Source organism: Somniosus microcephalus, chromosome 28, assembly GCF_052327205.1.
Source record: "Somniosus microcephalus isolate GS21.2 chromosome 28, FLI_Smic_1.0, whole genome shotgun sequence".
Classification (NCBI taxonomy): Eukaryota; Metazoa; Chordata; class Chondrichthyes; order Squaliformes; family Somniosidae; genus Somniosus; species Somniosus microcephalus.
The window spans coordinates 48,723,433-48,748,415 of NC_141014.1; the positions used below are offsets into that span (position 1 = coordinate 48,723,433).

The 24,983-nt window shown below is 45.5% G+C and overlaps 2 protein-coding genes and 1 long non-coding RNA gene across 3 annotated transcripts; all 3 read left to right on the plus strand.

Annotated features, from left to right (window-relative positions):
* Positions 1 to 2,397: 2,397 nt before the first annotated feature.
* Positions 2,398 to 3,194, plus strand: LOC147099820 (uncharacterized). Its single transcript, XR_015073922.1, has 2 exons — positions 2,398 to 2,522; positions 2,871 to 3,194. It is a non-coding gene; the product is annotated as an uncharacterized LOC147099820 (long non-coding RNA).
* Positions 3,195 to 11,158: 7,964 nt separating this feature from the next.
* On the plus strand, positions 11,159 to 11,991 carry LOC147099821 (ferritin heavy chain-like). Its single transcript, XM_085969395.1, has 2 exons — positions 11,159 to 11,280; positions 11,659 to 11,991. The coding sequence occupies exons 1-2, from the start codon at positions 11,194 to 11,196 to the stop codon at positions 11,812 to 11,814; spliced, it is 243 nt and encodes an 80-aa protein (XP_085825521.1). The 5' UTR covers positions 11,159 to 11,193; the 3' UTR covers positions 11,815 to 11,991.
* Positions 11,992 to 18,682: 6,691 nt separating this feature from the next.
* Positions 18,683 to 20,425, plus strand: LOC147099822 (ferritin heavy chain, oocyte isoform-like). The gene is made up of 4 exons (XM_085969246.1): positions 18,683 to 18,727; positions 19,103 to 19,249; positions 19,633 to 19,758; positions 20,106 to 20,425. The coding sequence occupies exons 1-4, from the start codon at positions 18,683 to 18,685 to the stop codon at positions 20,256 to 20,258; spliced, it is 471 nt and encodes a 156-aa protein (XP_085825372.1). The 3' UTR covers positions 20,259 to 20,425.
* The last annotated feature ends 4,558 nt before the right edge of the window (positions 20,426 to 24,983 follow it).

Below are 24,983 nucleotides of genomic sequence, written 5' to 3' on the forward strand. Positions count from 1 at the left end.
TGTATTCCCTTGCCTTGTTAGCCCTCCACAAATGCATGACCTCACACTTCTCCAGATTGAATTCCTTTTGCCACTGTTCTGCCCACCTGACCAGTCCATTGATATCTTCCTGCAGTCTTCAGCTTCCTTCATTATCAACCACACAGCCAATTTTTGTATCATCTGCAACCTTCTTAATCATACTTCCTACATTCAAGTCTAAATCTACGCTAGTGTCCCCTTCCTTTGGGATCCTTATTGCCTTGTCAGCCAATGACACTCATTTTTCAAAGTCATGATTGGCTCTGGGTGTCATCTCCCCCTCCTCCCTTTACTTGATTGGTGCTCTGAGAGAGGCTGCCACTTCTGATTGGGTATTGAGGAATGTCACTCATCACCTAGGCGGCCACGCCCTGGATTATCCAGCAGTATAAATACTAGGAGTTTGGGGGGTTGGTTAAATCCCAGCTTCTTACTTCAACAAAGTTTAGATTTAGCAATAAATAATAATAATTAGGATGGCTTCTCAAGTGTGTCAGAACTACCACAAGGACTGTGAGGATGCTGTCAACAAGCAGATCAACATGGAGCTCTATTCCTCCTATGTTTATCTCTCCATGGTGAGTCTTGTATTTCTGACCACTTCACAATGGAGACTATGTAATGTGACTTTACTAAATTCTGTGCTGTATCTAGCCCACCCCTCAATCTATGCACAGTAAATTCATTTTTTAAAGCTATAATAATGCAATTTATCAGCTTGTGTGTTCATCAACAAACTGCCTCTCCTGGTCCTTGCAATAGCTGAACCTTATTCTGAGTATCTTAATGACTCTCTCCTGGGCTCTTGTGAGGGTGTTGAAGTTTATATTTGGAATACACTCTGCATTCAATGTGTGGCATTCAGAATTCTTATCCTCACTTCTAAATCACCCCATGGCTTTTTCCTACCTTGCTTTTGCAATGAGGGGATGTAATCTTCAAATTAGAAGTAGCCCATTTAGGAGGGAAGTCAGGAAGCACTTTTTCACACAAGGGTGGTGGAAATCCGGAACACTTTCTTTTCCTGTTGGGTAAGGGTCTCCAGGGGGATGGAGTAAAGCTACAGGTCAGCCATGATCAAATTGAATGGTGGAGCAGGCTTGGGTGGCTGAATGGCCTACTCCTGTTCCTAATATTCTTAACCTCCTAGTTTTAAGTACTAGTTTGGGCCCTTCTGTCTTTTTCTCTAGCTCCCTTTTGCTTTAATGGTGGTAAAGCCTTCAGCCACTTTGACCCTACTCAGTGGAACTCTCCCTTAACTCCTCTGCTTTCCTACTTCTTGACCTTGACCAAGCACTTCAAATTCTGAAGGCTTATGAACCTTTATTCCTTGGTATCTGGTTCTTCTGTGCAATGCCTTGATTAGTGTTGAAGGTGCCAAATTAATGCTGCTTGTGGTAATTTTAGTTCATGGGATGAATGTAGCCAGTAAGACTCAGACCAGTTTCTCTTTGATGTACTACATGAATTGTGCACTGTGACTAGACTCTACTTTAATGGGTTTGTTTAGTGCCCCTTGGCAATAGCTCTGGGCCAATATTTGCAAGTGACTATTTAATCTGCTCCCACCACCCTTTTAGGCAGTACATGCACTTGAGTTTCCTCATGTAGCCTCTGGTTCTTTTGCCATTTCCATTGGCCAGCTTCCCTATTGCTAGGGGTCAGATTGTCCACTGTCTACCAGGTTAGTGAAGTAAGTAGGCCTGTGCTAGTTTTCATGTACAACGAGTTCAGTGAGACGTTAAACCTTTGAAAGAAAGCAAAATCCAGGTTGGCTTTATGTACAATACCCATGATAGATCTGCCATTGGATACCCAACTACTTTTCTGATCTCTCCATAGTCCTTCTACTTTGACCGGGATGATGTTGCCCTGCGTCACTTTGCCGAGTTCTTCAAGGAGCAGTCGCACGAGGAACGGGAGCACGCGGAGAAACTGATGAAATTCCAGAATCGGCGTGGAGGCCGAATCATCTTGGAGGACATCAAGGTTTGGCTCAATAAACGAGTGACCTTCTGTCTGGGACCCGTAGACTGATTGTTTCAAAGACTTTCTAAAGCCATTGGTTCCAATTTAGAACAAACAGGCCATTTGGCCAAGTGGGTCCATGACAGAGTTTATACTCCACGAGCCATGCTTCATCTAACCCTATCTGCATATTGTTCTATCCACCTCTCCCTAGTACTTATCTAGCTTCCCCTTAACTACATCTGTTATTTGACTCCAGTAGTTGTGTTGGCTTAATGCTGTAGTTCTATTTTCTTCTAACACATTGGTTCATGGTAACATTCGATATTTGCACCCCTAATTTCCTTCAATACTTTCTTGTTTGTTTATTCCATTGTACAGTGAACTGTCTGAATTTCCCTTTCCAGAAACCAGAGCGGGATGAGTGGAGCAATGGTCTGGAGGTGATGCAGAGAGCTCTGCAGCTGGAGAAGAATGTCAACCAGAGTCTGCTGGATCTGCACAAACTCGCCACTGTTAGGACTGACCCTCATGTAAGTTCTTGAAGCTGTAATGTGGGCATTTGTTAAGTTGGCGGTGGTGGTACCGTGAGCCTAATCAAAAGATCTTCACGCTCAATAGCTTTGTGTTGGTGCCTTTTAGGTTTTTGAGTGGTGGGAGGTTGGCCTACTGTGGACATTGCCTAGTGAATGTGTCCCAGTGATTTTAGGATCTATGCCCCTATTCTGCAGGAAGTTTAATCTAATGATGCAGTAATTCCTTTAATCTCAATTGCACCACAACACTATCCTGCAGTCCAAGTGGATTGAACTCTTGCGGGGAAGCTAGGATGTTCCTTGAAATCTGCTGCTGGACATAACTAGTTTCCCTCTTTTTTCAAGTTGTGTGACTTCCTGGAGACCCACTACTTGGATGAGCAAGTGAAGATGCTCAAGAAGCTTGGAGATCACATCACCAACTTGAAGAGACTGGGAGCCCCTGAGAATGGCATGGGGGAGTACCTGTTTGACAAGCACACCCTGGGGGAAGAGTGACTAAACTGACCGCAGGGATGAAGCCTATTGTGTTTAGTACTTGTATTTATAATTGTGTGCGAGATGCCTGTCCTGTAGGGAATGATGGTTTGTGACTTTGTGCAAGAGCTGAGAGACCTGGGCTCTTATTGTGAAATGTCACTAACTGTAAATAAACTGTTCTATATTTGACTGGATTTTGTCTCCTTCTAAATTTTAGTGGTTTTTGTTCCAGTTAGCATAACTTGGTTACATTTCCAGTATTACACTGGGCTGTGCAGCAGTGTTGTCATGGGATTTGGTCATAGAATGGTTACAGCACAAGAGGCCTGTCGAGCCCATGCTGGCTCTCTGCAGGAGCACTTCGGCTAGTACTACACCCTGCCCTTTCTCTGGAGCCCTGCCATTTTATCCTTCAGGTACTTGTCTAGTTCCCTTTTTGGAAACAGAGATTGAGTCTGCCACCATCACCCTCTCAGGCAGTGCATTCCAGGTCCTAACCACTCGCTGCGTTCAGTTTTTCCTCAGTCGTCTTTGGGCCCCCTTCCAATCATCTTAAATCTGTGTCCTCTGGTTCTCGACCCTTCCACCAACGGGAACAGTTATATTTTTTGCCGGGGTAATTTTAATCTATTTAACTTTGATATTCTATGTATTTCTTGGAAATTTGTCAATCTTGTGTTGCAAACAAAGTGCAATGCTGTAATACAACAGCTTAATGTACAAAGGTGTGTTCAGCCAAATGAGCTAATGGGACCAGGGACCCCTGAAGCTTGGTAAGAAGTAGGTTTTAGAGTCTTAAAGGAGGCAGAGAGGTTTAGGGAGGGTATTCCAAAGCTTGGGCTCTAGGCAGTTAAATAGAAGTACTTGTTGGCATGGTGATGAATATTCCCCCTGCCCTTGAGAGCTTGGAGAGTTATAATTTAGCCACTACAATGAAATACAAGTTATAATAAACACAAGGATGATTTGCTGTGACTGTGTTCTGTCATTTCAGTCCAATGAAGAGAAAGCTCTGGTTTCGCATTCTCTAAGAATTATATTTTCCCTGGGGAAGAGCAGTTTGTATTCAGTAAACTGCTACAGATCCCCATCAGTCATTAGTGGGGGTAACTCTTAACAAACTCACCACTGCCGCTATAGCCTTTCTGGGCAGAGAAACAAATAACTGCTGCACAGACCAGCAATGTTGGAGCTCACTGAACTCCTGATAAGGGGATTACAATTGATGTGGTGGTGGAGGAGAATCAACAATTGCCATATCGGCTTGCTATCCACATAACCTAATTAGAAGCAGGAGTAGGCCATGCGGCCCTTGAGCCTGCTCCACCATTCAATAAAATCATGGCTGATCTTCAATCTCACCTCTACTTTCCAGCCCGATCTCCATATCCCTTGATCCCACTACAATCTAAAAATCTATCTGAGCCTTGAATATAGTTAATGGTTCAGCATCCACAGCCCTTTGGGGTAGAGAATTTGAAAATATCTTACTGGGAAACTGTGAGTACCCTACTGGGCTTTGTTCTGGGACCACTCTCCTTCCCCCTCCCCCACCCTGTTTGACTAACCTGCCAACACTCATGGTCTTGGGTAAGGTATTGAAGGACGAGGAATACGTGCGGAACTGTATTCCCACAAAATATAGTCCTTCTGGAAGGAGTAAATGTATTTCATTAAATGCACAAAGTAAAACCCCCAAGTTAAATGGATACTTCTCCTGAAACTCTCTTCCCCCTCCCTGCCTGTTCCATCAATGTATAAACCCAATACCGGCAGCTCCTCCATAAATGTATTGATTGGTATTCGGGCCCATTGTGCAGTTCATACCAAATAGCAATCATCCTTTCCAAATCCGACTGCATCTCCATTTGTGTCCTTCACCCCCAGGAATGGATTCATCCGTTGATGATGCTGCAGCTACAACACGCCAGTGTTTACACGCTAATTTAGGAACTTCGCTGAGAACTGCAGCAGGTGCAATGAAATTGCCGTCTTCAGCCATTCCACGTTGATGTCTTTGCATCTCTCGGAGGCATTTCTGGGGTATCTGAGTCCCCACATTTCACACGATGATGAGCTGCAATTCTACGAGTCGGGATGGGTTTGCGTGCTGACGGCTTTGATGGCTTCATGTTTCAGACAAAACAAAGTCTTCAGCTCACTCGATGTGAAAAACTTTACAGGCGCCCGTGTTTTAAGAATGACATCGAATTTACAGCACAGAAACTGGCCATTCGGCCCGACTGCTCCGTGCCCGTGTTTATGCTCCACACGAGCCTCCTCCCGCCCTTCTTCATCTAATCCGATCAGCATATCCTTCTATTCCCTTCTTACCAAACTTCCCCTTAAATGCATCTCTGCTCTTCGCCTCAACTACTCCTTGTGGTAGCGAGTTCCACATTCTCACCACTGAAGAAGTTGCTCCTGAATCCCCTGTTAGATTTATTAGTGACTATCTTATATTTATGGCCCTCAGTTCTGGACTCCCCCACAAGTGAAAGCATTTTCTTTCCATCTACCTTATCAAAACACCTTCATAATTTTAAAGACCTCCATTAGGTCACCCTTCAGCCTTCTTATTTCTAGAGAAAAGAGCCCCAGCTTGTTCAGTCATTCCTGATCGATATAACCTCTCAGTTCTGCTATCATCCTTGTAAATCAAATGTGCACCTTCTCCAGTGCCTCTATATCCTTTTTGTAATATTCTCCTTAGAGCAGAAAAGGCTAAGAGGAGATTTGATAGAGGCGTTTAAAATCATGAAGGGTTTCGATAGAGTAAATAAAGAGAAACTGTTTCCAATGGCTGAAGGGTCGATAACCAGAGGACACAGATTTAAGATGATTAGCAAAAGAACCAGAGGCGACAGGAGGAAAAACGTTGTTACACAAGGAGTGGTTAGGATTGGGAATGCGCTGCCTGATGGGGTGGTGGATACAGATTCAATAGTGGCCTTCAAAAGGGAATTGGATAAATACTTGAAGCAGAAAAAAGTTCCAGGTTCCTGGGGAAAGAGCGGGGGAGTGGGACTAACTGGATTGCTCTTTGAACGAGCCGGGACAGACTCGATGGGCCGAATGGCCTCCTTCTGTGCTGCACTATTCTATGATTCTATGGAGACCAGAACCGTGCACCGTACTCCAAGTGTAGTCTAACCGAGGTTCTATACCAATTTAACACGTTGAACTCGGGTGCGGTTCGGCTGCAAGCACTCCCCGCACTGAGGTCAGAACGGCACTAATGGTAACTGTTTGCATCTCACAAAATCTATGAGGTCGACGTTCACCCCGCTCCGTGCCGATACATTTCCTACAGTCTGACTACAAAGAAGCACAGCCCTGGTAGCAGCTCCCCGAGTGACGGGCTGGAAAATACACAGAGAAACATAGAAGATTGGAGCATCAGTCGGCCATTCGGCAACTCGAGCCTGTTCAGCCATTTAATGAGATCGTGGCTGATCATCCAAATTCAGTACCCTGTCCCTGCTTTCTCCCCATATCCCTTGATCCCTTTAGCCTCAAGAAATATATTCAAATCCTTCTTGAATATATTTAATGAATTTTCCTCAACTGCCCTGTGTGGCAGAGAATGTCACAGGTTCACCACTCTCTGGGTGAAGAAATTCCTCCTCATCTCAGTCCTAAATGGCTTCCCACTTATCCTTAGACTGTGACCCCTGGTTCTGGACTCCCCGCCATCGGGAACTTGCCTGTTTTTTCTGGAAGAGAAATTTCTGTCTTTACATCCGAAGGGATTGTGTGATGGGGAGAAATATTTAATGGAAAGTCAAGCCTCATGGGTCCCGGTTCTACAGAATCTGAAAATGTGAAATGAATAATACTCTGGTGTATGTTCCATAACACACAAAGATGTTTCCAATCAATTTATTCCATTTTTAGAATATTAATTCACGGGATGTGGGCGTCGCTGTCAACGGCCAGAATGTATTGCTCGGCGCGAGTCGCACTGGAGAAGGTGGGGGTGAGCCGCCTTCTTGAACTCCGTGCGGTGAAGGTACTCCCACAATGCTGTTAGGCAGTGAGTTCCAGGATTTTGACCCAGCGACGATGAAGGAACGATCTGGCATAAAAGGAAATCTAAAAAGGTGACTCAACCGTGGATAACAGGGGAAATTAGAGACAGCATAAAATCCAAAGATAGGGCGTATAAAATAGCCAAAAAAAGCGCCAGAGCGGAAGATTGGGAACAGTTTAAGATAGAGCAAAGGAGGGCAAAGGGCATAATCAAGAGGGGCAAAATAGCTTACGAAAACAAGCTGGCGGAAAATATAAAAACTAACTCCAAAAGCTTTTATAAGTATATCAAAAGGAAAAGACTGGTGAAAACCAAAGTTGGTCCATTGCAGTCAGATACGGGGGAATATATAATGGGAAATAAGGAAATGGCAGATCAACTAAATGCATACTTTGGGTCAGTCTTTACGAAGGAAGACACAAAAAACCTCCCTGGGATATCGGGAAAAATAGGGACATTGGCAAAGGAGGAACTGACGCAAATCAATATCTCTAAGGATATGGTGTTAAGGAAGCTAAAGGGATTGAAGGTGGACAAATCCCCAGGGCCTGATAACATGCATCCTAGGGTACTGAAGGAGGTGGCCCTAGAGATAGCGGATGCACTAAGGATGATTTTTCAGAATTCATTAGACTCGGGAACAGTGCCGATGGATTGGAGGGTAGCTAACGTTACCCCACTATTCAAAAAGGGGGGTAGGGAAAAAGCAGGTAATTACAGACCTGTAAGCCTTACATCAGTTGTGGGCAAAATGCTGGAGTCCATCATTAAGGATGAAATAGCGGAGCACTTAGCAAATGGGGACAGGATAGGACAGAGTCAACATGGATTTACAAAGGGTAAATCGTGCTTGACTAATCTATTGGAATTTTTTGAGGGAGTAACTGGTAGAATAGATGGGGGAGAGCCAGTAGATGTGGTGTACCTGGACTTCCAAAAGGCCTTCGATAAGGTCCCACATAAAAGATTAGCATGGAAAATTGAGGCTCATGGGATAAAGGGGAAAGTTTTGGCGTGGATAGGGAACTGGCTGTCAGATAGAAAACAGAGAGTTGGAATAAACGGCTCATTTTCTGAATGGCAGGCAGTAACAAGTGGGGTACCACAGGGATCTGTCCTGGGCCCCCAGCTGTTCACAATTTACATTAATGACCTGGATCAGGGAGTCGGATGCAGCATTTCCAAATTTGCAGACGACACTAAACTAGGAGGGGGGGTGGGCTCAGAGGAAGAGACCAGGAAGCTCCAGAGCGATTTGGACAGACTGGGCGATTGGGCGGATAAATGGCAGATGCACTATAATGTGGACAAGTGCGAAGTTATCCACCTTGGGTGCAGGAACGGGAGGGCAAATTATTATTTAAATGGCAATAGATTGGGAGAGGGGGAAGTACAGAGAGACCTGGGTGTTCTTGTACACCAGTCACTGAAGGCGAGCATGCAGGTGCAACAGGCGGTCAAGAAGGCAAACGGTATGCTGGCCTTCATAGCAAAAGGGTTAGAATACAGGAACAGGGATACCTTGCTGCAGCTGTACAGGGCACTGGTGAGACCACACCTCGAGTACTGTGTACAGTTTTGGTCGCCTCATCTGAGGAAGGATGTTCTTGCCATGGAGGGGGTGCAGCGGCGATTCACCAGGCTGATACCAGGAATGGCGGGAATGACCTATGAGGAGAGACTATGTAGTTTAGGGATGTACACACTGGAGTTTAGAAGATTGAGAGGGGACCTCATAGAAGTGTATAAAATTCTGACAGGTCTAGACAGACTGGATGCAGAAGGAATGTTTCCCTTGGCGGGTGAGAACAGAACTAGAGGACATAATTTAAGGATAAGGGCTAAACCATTTAGGACAGAGATGAGGGGGAATTTCTTCACTCAGAGAGTGGTGAACCTGTGGAACTCATTGCCACAGAGGGCAGTGTACGCCAGCTCATTAAATATATTTAAGAGGGAATTAGATATATTTCTACGGGCAAAAGGGGTTAAGGGTTACGGAGAGAAGGCGGGGACGGGATACTGAATTAAAGGATCAGCCATGATCTCATCGAATGGCGGAGCAGGCACGAAGGGCCGAATGGCCTACTCCTGCTCCTATCTTCTATGTATCTATCTATGTATCTATGTATGATTCTCAGCACCTTGAGCTTTTGAAAAGCAGCAAATTGTCATTTAATTCAAATGAGAGCATCAAACAACGAGAGACTTTCCGATTTGAAGAAGGTCAAGGAACCCAAAAGCAGTGACATCACCGAGACTGATCTCCCAAACCTGCCGGTTTTCCATAGCTCTGATTGGCCCTGGGTCTCACCCCCTCCTCCCCCACACCCCCTCTCCTTTGTTAATTGGTGCCTGGATTCAGGAAAGATTCCTGATTGGCTCTCAGGGATTGTCAATCGTCATTGGTGATGTCATTCCTTGTTTGAATGCAGGCTGTCCCAGTAGTATAAATACAAGAGCTTGAGTTAGAAAGGGTTAGTTTTTGAACTTTCTAGGTGCTAGTGAGCAGTAATAGTATAACAGGAAATAGTGAAGATGGCCTCCCAAGTACGTCAGAACTACCACAAGGACTGTGAGGATGCTGTCAACAAGCAAATTAACATGGAGCTCTATTCCTCCTATGTTTATCTTTCCATGGTGAGTCTTGTATTCCTTGTTGCTGTATTCTTAAAAGCTGGACATTCTGTAGTTCCATGAACTGGCTTTCAACTATATTTCTCTTGACTTCCTTACCTGGGGAAGCAATGTTTGAGCAGTGAGTACTTCAGGGTGAGCTTGTTGTGTTGATGGCCTGCTCCTTGTAGCAGCTGCACTCTGTTGAGCAGGTTTAATATATGGAACTAGCTCAGCTGCTGCCTGAGTTTGTAACAGAAGAACACAAACCTGGTCAAGTGACTGTTGGTGCTTGTTGATATGAAACAAAGTTCAGTTTCAGTGGGGTGACTGTAGTGAGTGACATGATGGCAGGTCCTCACTAGCTTTCTCTTTAACTGGAAGTGAAGTTCTGGGAATCCTGGTGTTGAAGCCTTGTTCACTGTGCCTAGATCTCTTTGGCTACAAGGCACTTTGGGAGGTAGTCAATGAAGTCACCTGTTATGTGGGAAATGCAGCAGCCAATTTGTGCACAGTAAGCTTGCACAAACAATGAGACTCATCAGATCATCTGTTTTGGTTGAGGGATAAATATTGGCCTGGGAATCTGGAGAGAACTCCCCTGTTCTCTGAAGTAGTGCCTTGAGATCTTTCACATCCACCTGAGGACAGACAGGGCCTCTGTTTAACATCTCATCTGAATGACAGGAAGTAGAGGAGGGACTACTTATCCAGCAGTAGAGTTTAGTTTGACTGGTCATGAAATATAATCCTGAACTGTAGTTTATAGTTTATATTTGTTGGTTGACTGTTTCATCCTGGTTCTTGGGAGGAGAAGCTGGCCAACATGTTCAGATTAGTGAAGTGAATTGCATTTTGTTAGTTAACCAATGGTATCTTCAGGATCAAGGGAGAAGCCAGGGACAGGGTACTTGTTTGGATGATCAGCCATGATCTCACTAAACGTTGGAACAGGCTCAAGGGGCCGAATGGCCTACTACTGCTCCTATCTTCTATGGTTCTATCTATTTTTGCAAGATTAAGAACTCACTAGCTAACTAGGGGTAAATATAATCTTGCATTGTATATGAAGATCTAGGTCTGATGAAGCTGTTTAAAATTCTCTCCACAGTCCTATTACTTTGACCGGGATGATGTTGCCCTGCGTCACTTTGCAGAGTTCCTCAAGGAGCAGTCACATGAGAAACACGAGGATGCTGAGAAACTGATGAAATTCCAGAATCGGCGTGGAGGCCGAATCATCTTGGAGGACGTCAAGGTTGGATTCAATAAATGAGTGGCCTTCTGTTGGGTTCCCCTTGTTTCCAATACTTTCTAAAGCAATTAGTTCCAATTTGAATCCATGGTTCTAGTGGCTTAATGCTGTCATTCTATATTCCTGTGACACATTGGTTCATGGTAACATGGATTTCTGGCTGCTTTTCACCCCTGTTTTCCTTGTGCTGTCTTGTGTCTTTTTTGTTTAATTCATTGTAAGTGAACTGTGACTTTCACCTTCAGAAACCAGAGCAGGATGAGTGGAGCAATGGTCTGGAGGTGATGCAGAGAGCTCTGCAGATGGAGAAGAATGTCAACCAGAGTCTGCTGGATCTGCACAAACTCTCCACTGGGAGCACTGACCCTCATGTAAGTGCTTGTTGGGTTTTTGGGTATGTTGGAGGTGGTGGAACCTTGCTGTCCTTGAGCCGATTCAACAATCTACATGCCCAATCGCTTTGTGTTGGGGTGTCTCCTGGGTTCTTAAGGGGGTTGGGGTGAGGATGGGACAGTTGGCCTTATGTGGACATTGAGAATAAGTGTGTCGCAGTGGTTCCAGGATCTAAGCATCTATTGTACAGGAATTACTAGATCATTTGAGCAAATTTACATCATCTCAATTACACCACTTGACTATCCTCCAGTCCAAGAGGATTAAAATCCCAACTCTAGAGGAAGTGGGGGGAGCTTGGATGTTCCTTGATATCTGCTACTGGCCATAACTAGTTTCACTTTGTTTCTTTTCAGTTGTGTGACTTCCTGGAGACCCACTACTTGGATGAGCAAGTTAAGATAATCAAGAAGCTTGGAGATCACATCACCAACTTGAAGAGACTGGGAGCCCCTGAGAATGGCATGGGAGAGTACTTGTTTGACAAGCACACCCTGGGGGAGAGTGACTGAAGCTTATTGTGTTCAGTACTCGTGTTTATATAATTGTGTGGGAGACCCTGTCCTTCAGGGAATGATGGGTTGTGTGACTTTGTACAAAGAGCTGTGAGACCTGGGCTCTGTAATATCAACTGTCACTAACTGTAAATAAACTGTCCAACATTGGACTGGATTTTGTCTCCTTGTAAATTTGAGTGGTTGCTTATTTTCTGATAACATTTGGTTGTCTTCAGACAAGAGCTACGCTGGGCTGTGTCCTCTGAGATGGTGTGCGTTGGCGACGTATTTCTTCCACCAGCTGCGCGGCCTCAATTACGCCACGCAGCTCCTGTTTGTGAAAGTGGGCGGCATGCGTGCCAGCCTGCGGGAGCTGCCTGTCTTCTACCAGGAACTGCTATGGGTTTGGAACTACGTCGCTTCCAGGCGGAGCTCTTTTTTTCCTCCCCCGCCCCTCAGGAGCAGCGGCTCTCCTGCGGGAGCCGTTGCTCAGGAATCCGCACCTTCACGACCGTGGGTTCGGGTGGCTGGCGGAGCGCAGGGCTGTGCCTGGCAAGGTGACCAGAGTCGGGGATCTGCTCGATGGCGGAGGAGCGGGCTGGATGGCGCCGGAGGAGCTGCCGCGGCGCCTGTCCTGGGCCAACGTCCGGCTCGTGGTCCAAGCCATTGAGTCGGTGAAAGTGGCACTGGGCCCTGGCTCCACTAGGTGTATCGAGGCGGCTTGAGCACGTGGGGCGATCCCGTCCGAGCTTGCCCCCGTTCAGACGGAGTTCCTAATCGGCGCCCGGCCCCGAAACTCCCCTCGGAAACCGGCTCCTCACAACTTGCGCCGTCTCGAGGAAAGACCCTCCGTGCCTTTTCATTCCGTGCGGAGGAGTTTCCTGTACGGGCTGCTCCTGCGCAGACACCACTTTGCCGTCTGCGTCTGCCATCCGGACACGCCTTGGCGTGGCGTCTTGCTGACCGGTGGTGGCGGAGGTCCCCAATGGAGGGCTCTCTACGCGGGAGTCCTCCCTTGTTCCATCGGGGACTTGGCCTGGAGGGTGTTGCACGGAGCGGTCCCGTGCAATATGGTTTTAAATAGGTTCACGGACTCCCAGGCCGCCTGCATTTTTTGCGGCCTGGAGGAGTCCGTGTTTCACGTTTACATAGAATGTGAGAGGTTGCAGCCCCTCTTTCATTACCTGAAGAGGCTGCTCCTTGATTTTTGGTTGCACTTCAGTCCCACGCTCCTGATCTACGGTCACCCTTGTGGGCCTGGCTAAAAAAAGCCATCAATTGGTCCGGGGGGTCGTTCAGCCGGATTGCCTGCCTCTCTTCTGCGGCCATGTTCGCCCCCGGGTGGCCCTGGAGATGGAGCACGCGGTGTCCGCCGGCACGCTTGAGTATTTCCGCGACCGGTGGGCGCCGCGGGGACTGGAGTGCCTCGTCAACCCGGAAAACCAAATTTTAATTTGATTTATGTTTTAGTTGAACTTTTGTTAATTTACAGTCAAATTTGTTGTTGGTCCAAACTAAAAGAGTACACTGGGCTGTGTTTACACAGAATGTGAGGTGGCAGTCCTCCTTTCATTCATTATGTGAAAGGAGCTGCTCAATTTTGGGTTGCACTTCAGTCCCACGCTCCTGATCTTCGGTCACCCAGTGTGGAGGGAGCAGGCAGATGAGAGGACCTTCTCGGAGGACTGCTCCTGGGCCTTCCCAAAAAGGCCATTAACTGGTCCAAGCAGCGGGCGGTTGAGTGTTGTTCGGCCCGATTGCCTGCCTGTCTTCCGTGGCCATGTTTGCGCCTGGTTCTCCCTGGAGATGGAGCACGCGGTGTCGGCCAGCATGCTCGAGCCCTTCTGTGACGGGTAGGCACCGCAGCGACTGGAATGCATCATCGACCCCAGCAACCAAATTTTAAGTTTCATTTGATGTTTTAAGTTGCAGACAATTTGGTTAAACACCCAATCTAGTCTAGTAGAATTGTCCTAATTCAAATCTGGGAGTTCCAACTGGCCTTTATGGGATTCTTTTCTTGGTGAAGATCATTTCTGTTGGTGGGGAGGGGGTGAAGAACAATACTCTCTTCATGGAGTCCCATTGGCTTAGAACCACACTGCACTAGGTTCCTACGGCTAAAGCTGCCACTTCTAAGCCTAATGGAGAGTTGGAGAATAGAGCAAGGTAACTATAGGATAAACAATTAGAGACGTGGTCACAGTGTTAGAGCTTTATCTGAGTTTTGACCTTGGGTGAAAATCTGAGGTTATTCTCAACATACCTGTATCACATGAACACGTGTGTCAGTCCACTAGTCCCACTTTTCCTTACTTCATCTTTCATTCAATAGTGTTAGACCTTTGATGTGCTTTCTTAGCCTGTTCCTTCCTGTTGATCCCACAGTGTTGTGGTCCAAACAGGAACACAAGGTATCCATGGAACCCCAGCACCGTCCTTCCCTGACCAGATTGAGGGAAACCTCAGTAACTCTCATCTCAGAATGATTTACTGGACTTCCTGTTCCACCAGAGAAGATTCACCAGTCTCCTCGCCTCTTTCCATTTGTACTTTCCTTCTCGACAGTCAAACATCAAGAGAGATTAATCACTAAAACAAGTCTATAACAGATAGTCTCTTCACATCAGTGGGACAAAGTCTACATAACCAACACTACACACAGTGATTGCCAGCAACTGGGTCCAGGCAGCAGAGGGTCGTTCGGCCGACTGACTGCCGCTCTTCCGTGGCCACGTTCGTGCCCGGGTGTCCTTGGAGATGGAGCACGCGGTGAACCCGGCACGCTCGAGGCCTCCTGCGACCGGTGGGCCCCGTGGGGACTGGAGTGATTCATCACCCAGCAACCAAATTTCAACTTAATTTGTTAAGTTTCACTTAATGTTTTGAGTTTAGTTAGTCTCTTTGTTTATGGGTTGCTCAAAAAGAGTACACACAGTGATTGCCTCTCTCTTCCTGCAATCCCCCCAATCCCGTCAGCTTAACTCAAACATCCTTTCCCCGGCGGATAGACCAGACTTACCCCAGTACATGTCAAATACATGGAATGTACTCGTGCAAAAGGTAATATTTAAAACATTACAAAAACACACATACACAGTTAACCATCATTTAAAGCTGGCATGAATCTAATAATGGGGGTGAGGCGGACCTACAAATACAAAGGGATTGGGATAGGTGGGTGGAAAATGGCATATAATGTGGGAAAATACAAAAGAATGAGATTAGGGAAAAGAAAGACTTGCATTTCTATAGCGCCTTTTACGACCACCGGACGTCTCAAAGCACTTTACAGCCAATGAAGTACTTTTTGAAGTGTAGTCACTGTTGTAATGTAGGAAGCATAGCAGCCAATTTGCACACAGCAAGCTCCCACAAACAACAATGTGATAATGACCGGATCATCTGTTTTTGTTATGTTGGTTGAGGGATTAATATTTAAAAGAAAGCACAATTTACACTTCATCTAGAGCCATCCTTTGTTTCTTAACCTGTCCCATTACCATCTCCCTTTGCCTTGAATATCTCTCAATGTCTCTTAATCTCTCCTGCCGTCCATCCTATCACAGACCGTCCCTTTTGTTCTTTTCCCCCCTTTCCCAACCTCTTCACTTGCTTAAGAATCTGTTCCATTTCCGGCTTTTTTCCAGTTCTGACGAAAGGTCATCGACCTGAAACGTTGACTCTGTTTCTCTCTTCACAGACGCTGCCTGACCTGCCGAGCGTCTCCGGCATTTTCTGTTTTTATTTGAGGGATAAATAGGACAACCCAGCCTATCCAATCTTTCCTCATAGCTAAAATTCTTCAGCCCAGGCAACATCCTCGTAAATCTCCTCTGTACCCTCTCCAGTGCAATCACATCCTTCCTGTAATGTGGTGACCAGGACTGCACGCAGTACTCTAGCTGCGGCCTAACCAGTGTTTTATACATTTCAAGCATAACCTCCCTGCTCTTATATTCTATGCCTCAGCTAATAAAGGCAAGTATCCCGTATGCCTTCTTAACCACCTTATCTACCTGTCCAGCTAACTTCAGAGATCTGTGGACATGCACTCCAAGGTCCCTCTGATCTTCTGCACTTCTCAGTGTCCTACCATTTAACCCTTGCCTTGTTAGCCCTCCACAAATGCATGACCTCACACTTCTCCAGATTGAATTCCTTTTGCCACTGTTCTGCCCACCTGACCAGTCCATTGATATCTTCCTGCAGTCTTCAGCTTTCTTCATTATCAACCACACAGCCAATTTTTGTATCATCTGCAAACTTCTTAATCATACTTCCTACATTCAAGTCTAAATCATTGATATATACCACAAAAAGCAAAGGACCCATTACTGAGCCCTGCGGAACCCCACTGGAAACAGCCTTCCAGTCACAAAAACACCCTTCGACCATTACCCTTTGTTTCCTGCCTCTGAGCCAATTCTGGATCCAACTTGCCCCTTTGCCTTGGATATCATGGGCTTTAACTTTCGTGACCAGTCTGCCTTGCAGGACATTATCAAAAACCTTTCCTAAAATCCATTTACATTGCATCAAATGCACTACCCTCATTCACCCTCCTGGTTACCTCCTCAAAAAATTCAATCAAGTTAGTCAGACACGACCTTCCCTTAACAAATCCATGCTGACTGTCACTGATTAATCCGTGTCTTTCTAAATGAAGATTTATCCTGTCGCTCAGAAATGTTTCCAATAATTTTCCCACCACTGAGGTTAGGCTGACTGGCCTGTAATTATTCGGCCTATCCCTTTCTCCCTTTTTAAACAACGGTACCACATTAGCAGTCCTCCAGTCCTCTGGCACCACACCTGAAGCCAGAGAAGATTGGAAAATGATGGTCAGAGCCTCTGCTATTTCCTCTCTTACTTCTGAGCACTTGTGTTTGTCACATTCATCACACGCACTTTCCATTCTCCTGACCCGCTTTGCAGACTCACTGATCAGTTTGGATGTTCCCTCAAACCCGCAGATACCTGAAAATGACCAACCCACTGAACCACGCAGAACTATTCAAAAGACACTGACTCGCAAACAACGGAGGATTCAATTAACCTGGGCAAGGTGGCCCTCAACTGGTCCAGGCAGAGCGCGGTCGATGCGGGGGGGGTGTTCGCTCCGGCTGCCCACCTCTCTTCCGTGGCTACAACCAATGCCTGGGTGTCCCTGAAGAGGGAGCGCGCAGTGTCTGATGGTTCCCTTTGAGGATTTCCCTAACCGGTGGGCACCAGAGGGACTGGAGTGCGGAGTGGATCCAGGGAACTCAATTATAATTTTTAAAGTTTTTATGTCAGTTTTGTCATAATTTGGAACTTATTGTTTGTGCCCCTTTAAAAAGGGGGGCACTTATGGTTTAAATGTTTCTGATTGATGATTTAATCGTCCCAATTGATTAGCCTAAAGATAAGCCTGTGATTCCAGATATTCGAACTGTGTTTGAGGAAAGTCAGGGCGATTGGGATCCTTATTTTTTTTTCTATAAATTTAAATTCCCCAACAGCCGTGGATGGATTTGAACTCAGATCATCAGTCAAATCCTCCGGATTAATTAGTTCACTAAATTTACCACTACGCGAGTGTCCCCTTCCTTTGGGATCCTTATTGCCTTGTCAGCCAATGACACTCATTTTTCAAAGTCATGATTGGCTCTGGGTGTCATCTCCCCCTCCTCCCTTTACTTGATTGGTGCTCTGAGAGAGAGGCTGCCACTTCTGATTGGGTATTGAGGAATGTCACTCATCACCTAGGCGGTCACGCCCTGGATTATCCAGCAGTATAAATACTAGGAGTTTGGGGGGTTGGTTAAATCCCAGCTTCTTACTTCAACAAAGTTTAGATTTAGCAATAAATAATAATAATAATAATTAGGATGGCTTCTCAAGTGCGTCAGAACTACCACAAGGACTGTGAGGATGCTGTCAACAAGCAGATCAACATGGAGCTCTATTCCTCCTATGTTTATCTCTCCATGGTGAGTCTTGTATTTCTGACCACTTCATAGTGGAGTCTATGTAATGTTACTTTACTAAATTCTGTGCTGTATCTAGCCCACCCCTCAATCTATGCACAGTAAATTCATTTTTAGAGCTAAAATTGCATTATATTAATTAATCATCTTGTGCATTAATTAAAAAACTGCCTCTCTGGTCCTTGCAGTAACTGAACCATATTCTGAGTATGTTAATGATTCTCTTTCCTGGGCTCTTGTGAGTGTGGTGTTGAAGTTTATATTTGGAATACACTCTGCATTCAAAGTGTGTAAATCAGAATTGTTATCCTCACTTCTAAATCACTCCATGGCCTTTCCCTACTTTTGCTTTTGCAATGAGGGGATGTAATCTTAAAATTAGAAGTAGCCCATTTAGGAGGGAAGTCAGGAGGTACTTTTTCACAAGGGTGGTGGAAATCTGGAACACTTTCTTTACCTGCTTTCTCCTCCCGCCCCCTAGCTGTGGATGCTGGGACAATTGGAGCTTTCAAGACAGATGGTTTTGTTGGGTAAGGGTCTCGAGGGGGATGGAGTAAAGCTACAGGTCAGCTATGATCAAATTGAATGGTGGAGCTGGCTTGAGTGGCTGAATGGCCAACTCCTGTTCCTAATATTCTTAATCTCCTAGTTTTAAGTATCAGTTTGTGCCCTTCTGTCTTTTCTCTAACTCCCTTTGCCGTACTGGTGGTAAATCCGTCAGCCACTTTGACCCTACTCGGGAACTCTCCCTTAGCTCCTCTGCTTTCCTACTTCTTGACCTTGACCAAGCACTTCAAATTCTGAAGGTTTATGAACCTTTATTCCTTGGTATCTGGTTCTCCTCTGAAATGCCTTGATTAGTGTTGAAGGTGCCAAATTAATGCTGCTTGTGGTAATTTTAGTTCCATGGGATGAATGTAGCCAGTAAGACTCAGACCAGTGTCTCCTCCTTTGATGTACTACATGAACTGTGCACTGTGACTAGACTTTAATGGGTTTGCTTCTAATGCCCCTTGGCAATAGCTCTGGGCCAATAATTGTAAGTTACTATTTAATCTGCTCCCACCACCCTTTCAGGCAGTTCATGCACTTGAGTTTGCTCATGTTGCCTCTTTTTTTTTTGCCATTTCCATTGGCCAGTTTCCCTATTGCTAGGGGTCAGACTGTCCACTCTACCAGGTTAGTGAAGTAAGTAGGCCTGTGCTAATGTACAACAAGTTCAGTGAGACTTGAACCCTTTGAAAGAAAGCAAAATCCAGGTTGGCTTTATGTACAATACCCATGATAGGTCTGCTATGAGATACACAACGACTTTTCTGATCTCTCCATAGTCCTATTACTTTGACCGGGATGATGTTGCCCTGCGTCACTTTGCCGAGTTCTTCAAGGAGCAGTCACACGAGGAACGGGAGCACGCGGAGAAACTGATGAAATTCCAGAATCGGCGTGGAGGCCGAATCATCTTGGCGGACATCAAGGTTTGGCTCAATAAACGAGTGACCTTCTGTCTGAGACAATCAGTCCAAGGGGTTCCAAATACTTTCCAAAGCAATTGGTTCCAATTTATAACACGGGCCAAGTCGGTCCATGACAGAGTTTATACTCCACGAACCAGTTCCCACCGTGTGTCATCTAACCCTATCTGCATATTCTTTTATACACCTCTCCCTAGTACTTATCTAGCTTCCCCTTCAATACATCTGTTATTTGACTCCGGGAGTTGTGTTGGCTTAATGCAGTAGTTCTATTTTCTGTTAACACATTGATTCATGGTAACAGTAGACATTTGCACCCCTAATTTCCTTCAATACTTGTTTGTTTAATCCATTGTACAGTGAACTGTCTGTATTTCCCTTTCCAGAAACCAGAGCAGGATGAGTGGAGCAATGGACTGGAGGCGATGCAGAGAGCTCTGCAGCTGGAGGAGAATGTCAACCAGAGTCTGCTGGATCTGCACAAACTCTCCACTGAGAGGACTGACCCTCATGTAAGTTCTTGATGCTGTAATGTGGGCATTTTGTTAAGTTGGAGGTGGTGGAACCTTGAGCCTATTCAAAAGATCTCTATGCCCAATAGCTTTGTGTTGGTGCTTTTTAGGTTTTTGATTGGTGGGAGCTTGGCCTACTGTGGACATTGACTAGTAAATGTGTCCCAGTGATTCTAGGATCTATGCCCCTATTGTGCAGGAAGTTTAATCTAATGATGCAGTAATTCCATTAATCTCAATTGCACCACTAGACTATCCTGCAGTCCAAGAGGATTAAACTCTCGGGGAAGCTAGGATGTTCCTTGAAATCTGCTGCTGGACATAACTAGTTTCCCTCTTTTCCCCAGTTGTGTGACTTCCTGGAGACCCACTACTTGGATGAGCAAGTGAAGATGATCAAGAAGCTTGGCGATCACATCACCAACTTGAAGAGACTGGGAGCCCCTGAGAATGGCATGGGAGAGTACCTGTTTGATAAGCACACCCTGGGGGAAGAGTGACTGCAGGGATGAAGCCTATTGTGTTTAGTACTTGTATTTATAATTGTGTGTGAGACTCCTGTCCTGTAGGGAATGATGGCTTGTGACTTTGTACAAGAGCTGAGAGACCTGGGCTCTTAATGTGAAATGTCACTAACTGTAAATAAACTGTTCAATATTGGACTGGATTTTGACTCTTTGTAAATTTTAGTAGTTTTTGTTCCAGTTAGCATAACTTGGTGACATTTCCTGTATTACACTGGGCTGTGCAGCAGTGTTGTCATGGGATTTGGTCATAGAATGGTTATAGCACAGGAGGCCATTCGGCCCGTCGAGCCCGTACCGGCTCTCTGCAGGAGCATTTCAGCTCATCCCACTCCCCCACCCTTTCTTCCTGTAGTCCTGCAATTTTTTTCTTTCTGGTATTTTCTAGTTCCCTTTTTTGAAAGCCACGATTGAATCAGCCTCCACCACCCTCGGGTAGTGCATTCTAGATCCTAACCACTCCCTGCATAAAAATGTTTTTCCTCCGGTTGCCTTTGGGCCTCCTGCCAATCACCTTCAATTGGTGGCCTCTGGTTCTTGAACCTTCTGCCAATGGGAACAGTCATATGAATTTTTTTGCTGCGTTAATTTTACTATATTTAACTTGGATATTCAGACACCGGTTGAAAGATCTCCATTCAATTGTATGTATTTCTTGCAAATACTTCAATCTTGTGTTGCAGACGAAGGGCAATGATTCAGCATCCACAGTGCTCTGGGGTAGAGAATTCCAAAGATATCTTACTAGGAAAGTGTGAATACCCTATTGGGCTTTGTTCTGGGACCCCTCTCCTCCCCCACCATGGTTGACCAGCCTGCCAACACTCATGGTCTTGGGTAAGGTATTGAAGGATGAGGAATCCATGTGGAACTGTATTCCCACAAAATATAATCCTTCTGGAAGGAGTAAATGTATTTCATTAAATGAACAAAGTACAACCCCCAAGTTAAATAGATACTTCTCCTGAAACTCTTTTCCCTTTCCCTGCCTGTTCCATCAATGTATAAACCCAATACCAGCAGCTCCTCCATAAATGTATTGATTGGTATTCAGGCCCATTGTGCAGTTCGCACCAAATAGCAATCATCCTTTCCAAATCCTACTGCATCTCCATTTGTGTCCTTCACCCCCAGGAATGGATTCATCCGTTGATGATGCTGAAGCTGCAACACGCCAGTGTTTACACGCTAATTTAGGAACTTAGCTGAGAACTGCAGCGGGTGCAATGAAATTGCCGTCTTCAGCCATTCCACGTTGATGTCTTTGCATCTATCGGAGGCATTTCTGGGGTATCTGAGTTCCCCACATTTCACACGACGATGAGCCGCAATTCTACGAGTCGGGATGGGTTTGCGTGCTGACGGGTTTGACGGCTTCATGTTTCAGACAAAACAAAGTCTTCAGCTCACTCGATGTGAAAAACTTTACAGGCGCCCGTGTTTTAAGAATTACATCCAATTTACAGCACAGAAACAGGCCATTCGGCCCGACTGCTCCGTGCCAGGGTTTATGCTCCACACGAGCCTCCTCCCGCCCTTCTTCATCTAATCCGATCAGCATATTCTTCTATTCCTTTCTTACCAAACTTCACCTTAAATTCATCTCTGCTCTTCGCCTCAACTACTCCATGTGGTAGCGAGTTCCACATTCTAACCACTGAAGAAGTTGCTCCTGAATCCCCTGTTAGATTTATTAGTGACTATCTTATATTTATGGCCCTGAGTTTTGGACTCCCCCACAAGCGAAAGCATTGCCTGCCTCCGTTCCGCGGCTATGTTCGCGCCTGGGTGGCCCTGGAGATGGAGCACGCGGTGTCCGCCGGCACGCTCGAGGCCTTCCGAGACCGGTGGGCGCCGCGGGGACTGGAGTGCATCGTCACCCCGGCCGATGTCATTCTAATCTAAGTTGATAAGCCTTATTTGACGTTTTCCTTAAATTTGCAGATAAATTGTACAACCAAAAGGAGGGACAACTGATCCCTGGCTGATGTTACTTTAATTTAAGTTGATAAACTTTATTTGACATTTTCTTAAGCTGCAGATAAATTGTGCAACCACAAAAGACCACAAGTGAAAGCATTTTCTCTCCATCTACCTTATCAAAACACCTTCATCATTTTAAAGACCTCTATTAGGTCACCCTTCAGCCTTCTTATTTCTAGAGAAAAGAGCCCCAGCCTGTTCAGTCATTCCTGATCGATATAACCTCTCAGTTCTGCTGTCATTCTTGTAAATCAAATGTGCACCTCCTCCAGTGCCTCTATATCCTTTTTGTAATATTCTCCTTAGAGCAGAGAAGGCTAAGGGGAGATTTGATAGAGGTGTTTAAAATCATGAAGGGTTTCGATAGAGTAAATAAAGAGAAACTGTTTCCAATGGCTGAAGGGTCGATAACCAGAGGACACAGATTTAAGATGATTCGCAAAAGAACCAGAGGCGACAGGAGGAAAAACGTTGTTACACAAGGAGTGGTTAGGATTGGGAATGCGCTGCCTGATGGGGCGGTGGATACAGATTCAACAGTGGCCTTCAAAAGGGAATTGGATAAATACTTGAAGTAGAAAAAATTCCAGGTTCCTGGGGAAAGAGCGGGGGAGTGGGACTAACTGGATTGCTCTTTGAACGAATGGCCTCCTTCTGTGCTGCACTATTCTATGATTCTATGGAGACCAGAACCGTGCACCGTACTCCAAGTGTAGTCTAACCGAGGTTCTATACCAACTTAACATGTTGAACTCGGGTGCGGTTCGGCTGCAATCACTCCCCGCACTGAGGTCAGAACGGCACTAATGGTAACTGTTTGCATCTCACAAAATCTATGAGGTCGATGTTCACCCCGCTCCGTGCCGATACATTTCCTACAGTCTGACGACAAAGAAGTACAGCCCTGGTAGAAGCTCCCCGAGTGACGGGCTAGAAAATACACCCCTGTTTTTCTGTGAGAAATTCCTGTCTTTACATCCGAAGGGATTGTGTGATGGGGAGAAATATTTAATGGAAAGTCAAGCCTCATGGGTCCCGGTTCTACAGAATCTGAAAATGTGAATGAATAATACTCTGGTGTAGGTTCCATAACACACAAAGGTGTTTCCAATCAATTTATTCCATTTTTTGAATATTAATTCATGGGATGTGGGCGTCGCTGTCAACGGCCAGAATTTATTGCCCGGCGCGAGTCTCCCTGGAGAAGGTGGTGGTGAGCCGCCTTCTTGAACCGCTGCAGCCCGTGCGGTGAAGGTACTCCCACAATGCTGTTAGGGAGGGAGTTCCAGGATTTTGACCCAGCGACGACGAAGGAACAATTGTAGGAAAATACATCGATAGCGAAGGATGATTCTCAGCACCTTGAGCTTTTCGAAAGCAGCAAATTGTCATTTAATTCAAATGAGAGCATCAAACAACGAGAGACTTTCCGATTTGAAGAAGGTCAAGGACCCCAAAAGCAGTGACATCACCGAGACTGATCTCCCAAACCTGCCGGTTTTCCATAGCTCTGATTGGCTCTGGGTCTCTCACCCTCCTCCCCCACACCCCCTCTCCTTTGTTAATTGGTGCCTGGATTCAGGAAAGATTCCTGATTGGCTCTCAGCGATTGTCAATCATCATTGGTGATGTCATTCCTTGTTTGAATGCAGGCTGCCCCACTAGTATAAATACAAGAGCTTGGGTTAAAAAGAGTCAGTTCTTGAATTGTCTAGGTGATAGTGAGCAGTAATAGTATAACAGATAATAGTGAAGATGGCCTCCCAAGTGTGTCAGAACTACCACAAGGACTGTGAGGATGCTGTCAACAAGCAGATCAACATGGAGCTCTATTCCTCCTATGTTTATCTCTCCATGGTGGGTCTTGTATTCCTTGTTGCTGTATTCTGAAAAGTTGGAAATTCTGCAGTTCCATGAACTGGTTTTAAACTATATTTCTCTTGACTTCCTTACCTGGGGAAGCAATGTTTGAGCAGTGAGTACTTCAGGGTGATCTTGTTGTGTTGATGGCCTGCTCCTTGTAGCAGCTGCACTCTGTTGACCAGGTTTAATATATGGAACTAGCTCAGCTGCTGCCTGAGTTTGTAACAGAAGAACACAAACCTAGTCAAGTGACTGTTGGTGCTTGTTGACATGAAACAAAGTTCAGTTTCAGTGGGGTGACTGTAGTGAGTGAAATGATGGCAGGTCCTCACTAGCTTTCTCTTTAACTGGAAGTGAAGTCCTGGGAATCCTGGTGTTGAAGCCTTGTTCACTGAGCCTAGATCTTTTGCACTACATTGTAGTGTAAAACTACTGGAATTGAGGAAGTTTCTCCTTCCATGCCCAATGTTAGTTTAGATTTGGAAAAATAAGCATTTATATAGTGCCTTTTGACTACCTCCCAAAGTGCTTTGCAGCCACCTGTTATGTGGGAAATGCAGCAGCCAATTTGTGCACAGTAAGCTCCCACAAACAATGAGAATGATCAGATCATCTGTTTTAGTGGTGTTGGTTGAGGGATAAATATTGTCCTGGGAAACTGGAGAGAACTCCCCTGTTCTCTGAAGTAGTGCCTTGAGATCTTTCACATCCACCTGAGAACAGACAGGGCCTCTGTTTAACATCTCATCTGAATGACAGGAAGTAGAGGAGGTGCTACTTACCCAGCAGTAGAGTTTAGTTTGACTGGACATGAAATATAATCCTCAACATTAGTTTATAGTTTGTGTTTTTTGC

Excerpts from the sequence above, each read along its gene's own strand:
- LOC147099821 (XM_085969395.1), top strand. The coding sequence starts at position 11,194 with ATGCAGAGAGCTCTGCAGATGGAGAAGAATGTCAACCAGAGTCTGCTG. Across the intron at positions 11,281-11,658 it reads CTGGGAGCACTGACCCTCAT|TTGTGTGACTTCCTGGAGAC; the intron begins GTAAGTGCTTGT and ends GTTTCTTTTCAG.
- LOC147099822 (XM_085969246.1), top strand. The coding sequence starts at position 18,683 with ATGAATGTAGCCAGTAAGACTCAGACCAGTGTCTCCTCCTTTGAT. Across the intron at positions 18,728-19,102 it reads CCAGTGTCTCCTCCTTTGAT|TCCTATTACTTTGACCGGGA; the intron begins GTACTACATGAA and ends ATCTCTCCATAG. Across the intron at positions 19,759-20,105 it reads CTGAGAGGACTGACCCTCAT|TTGTGTGACTTCCTGGAGAC; the intron begins GTAAGTTCTTGA and ends TCTTTTCCCCAG.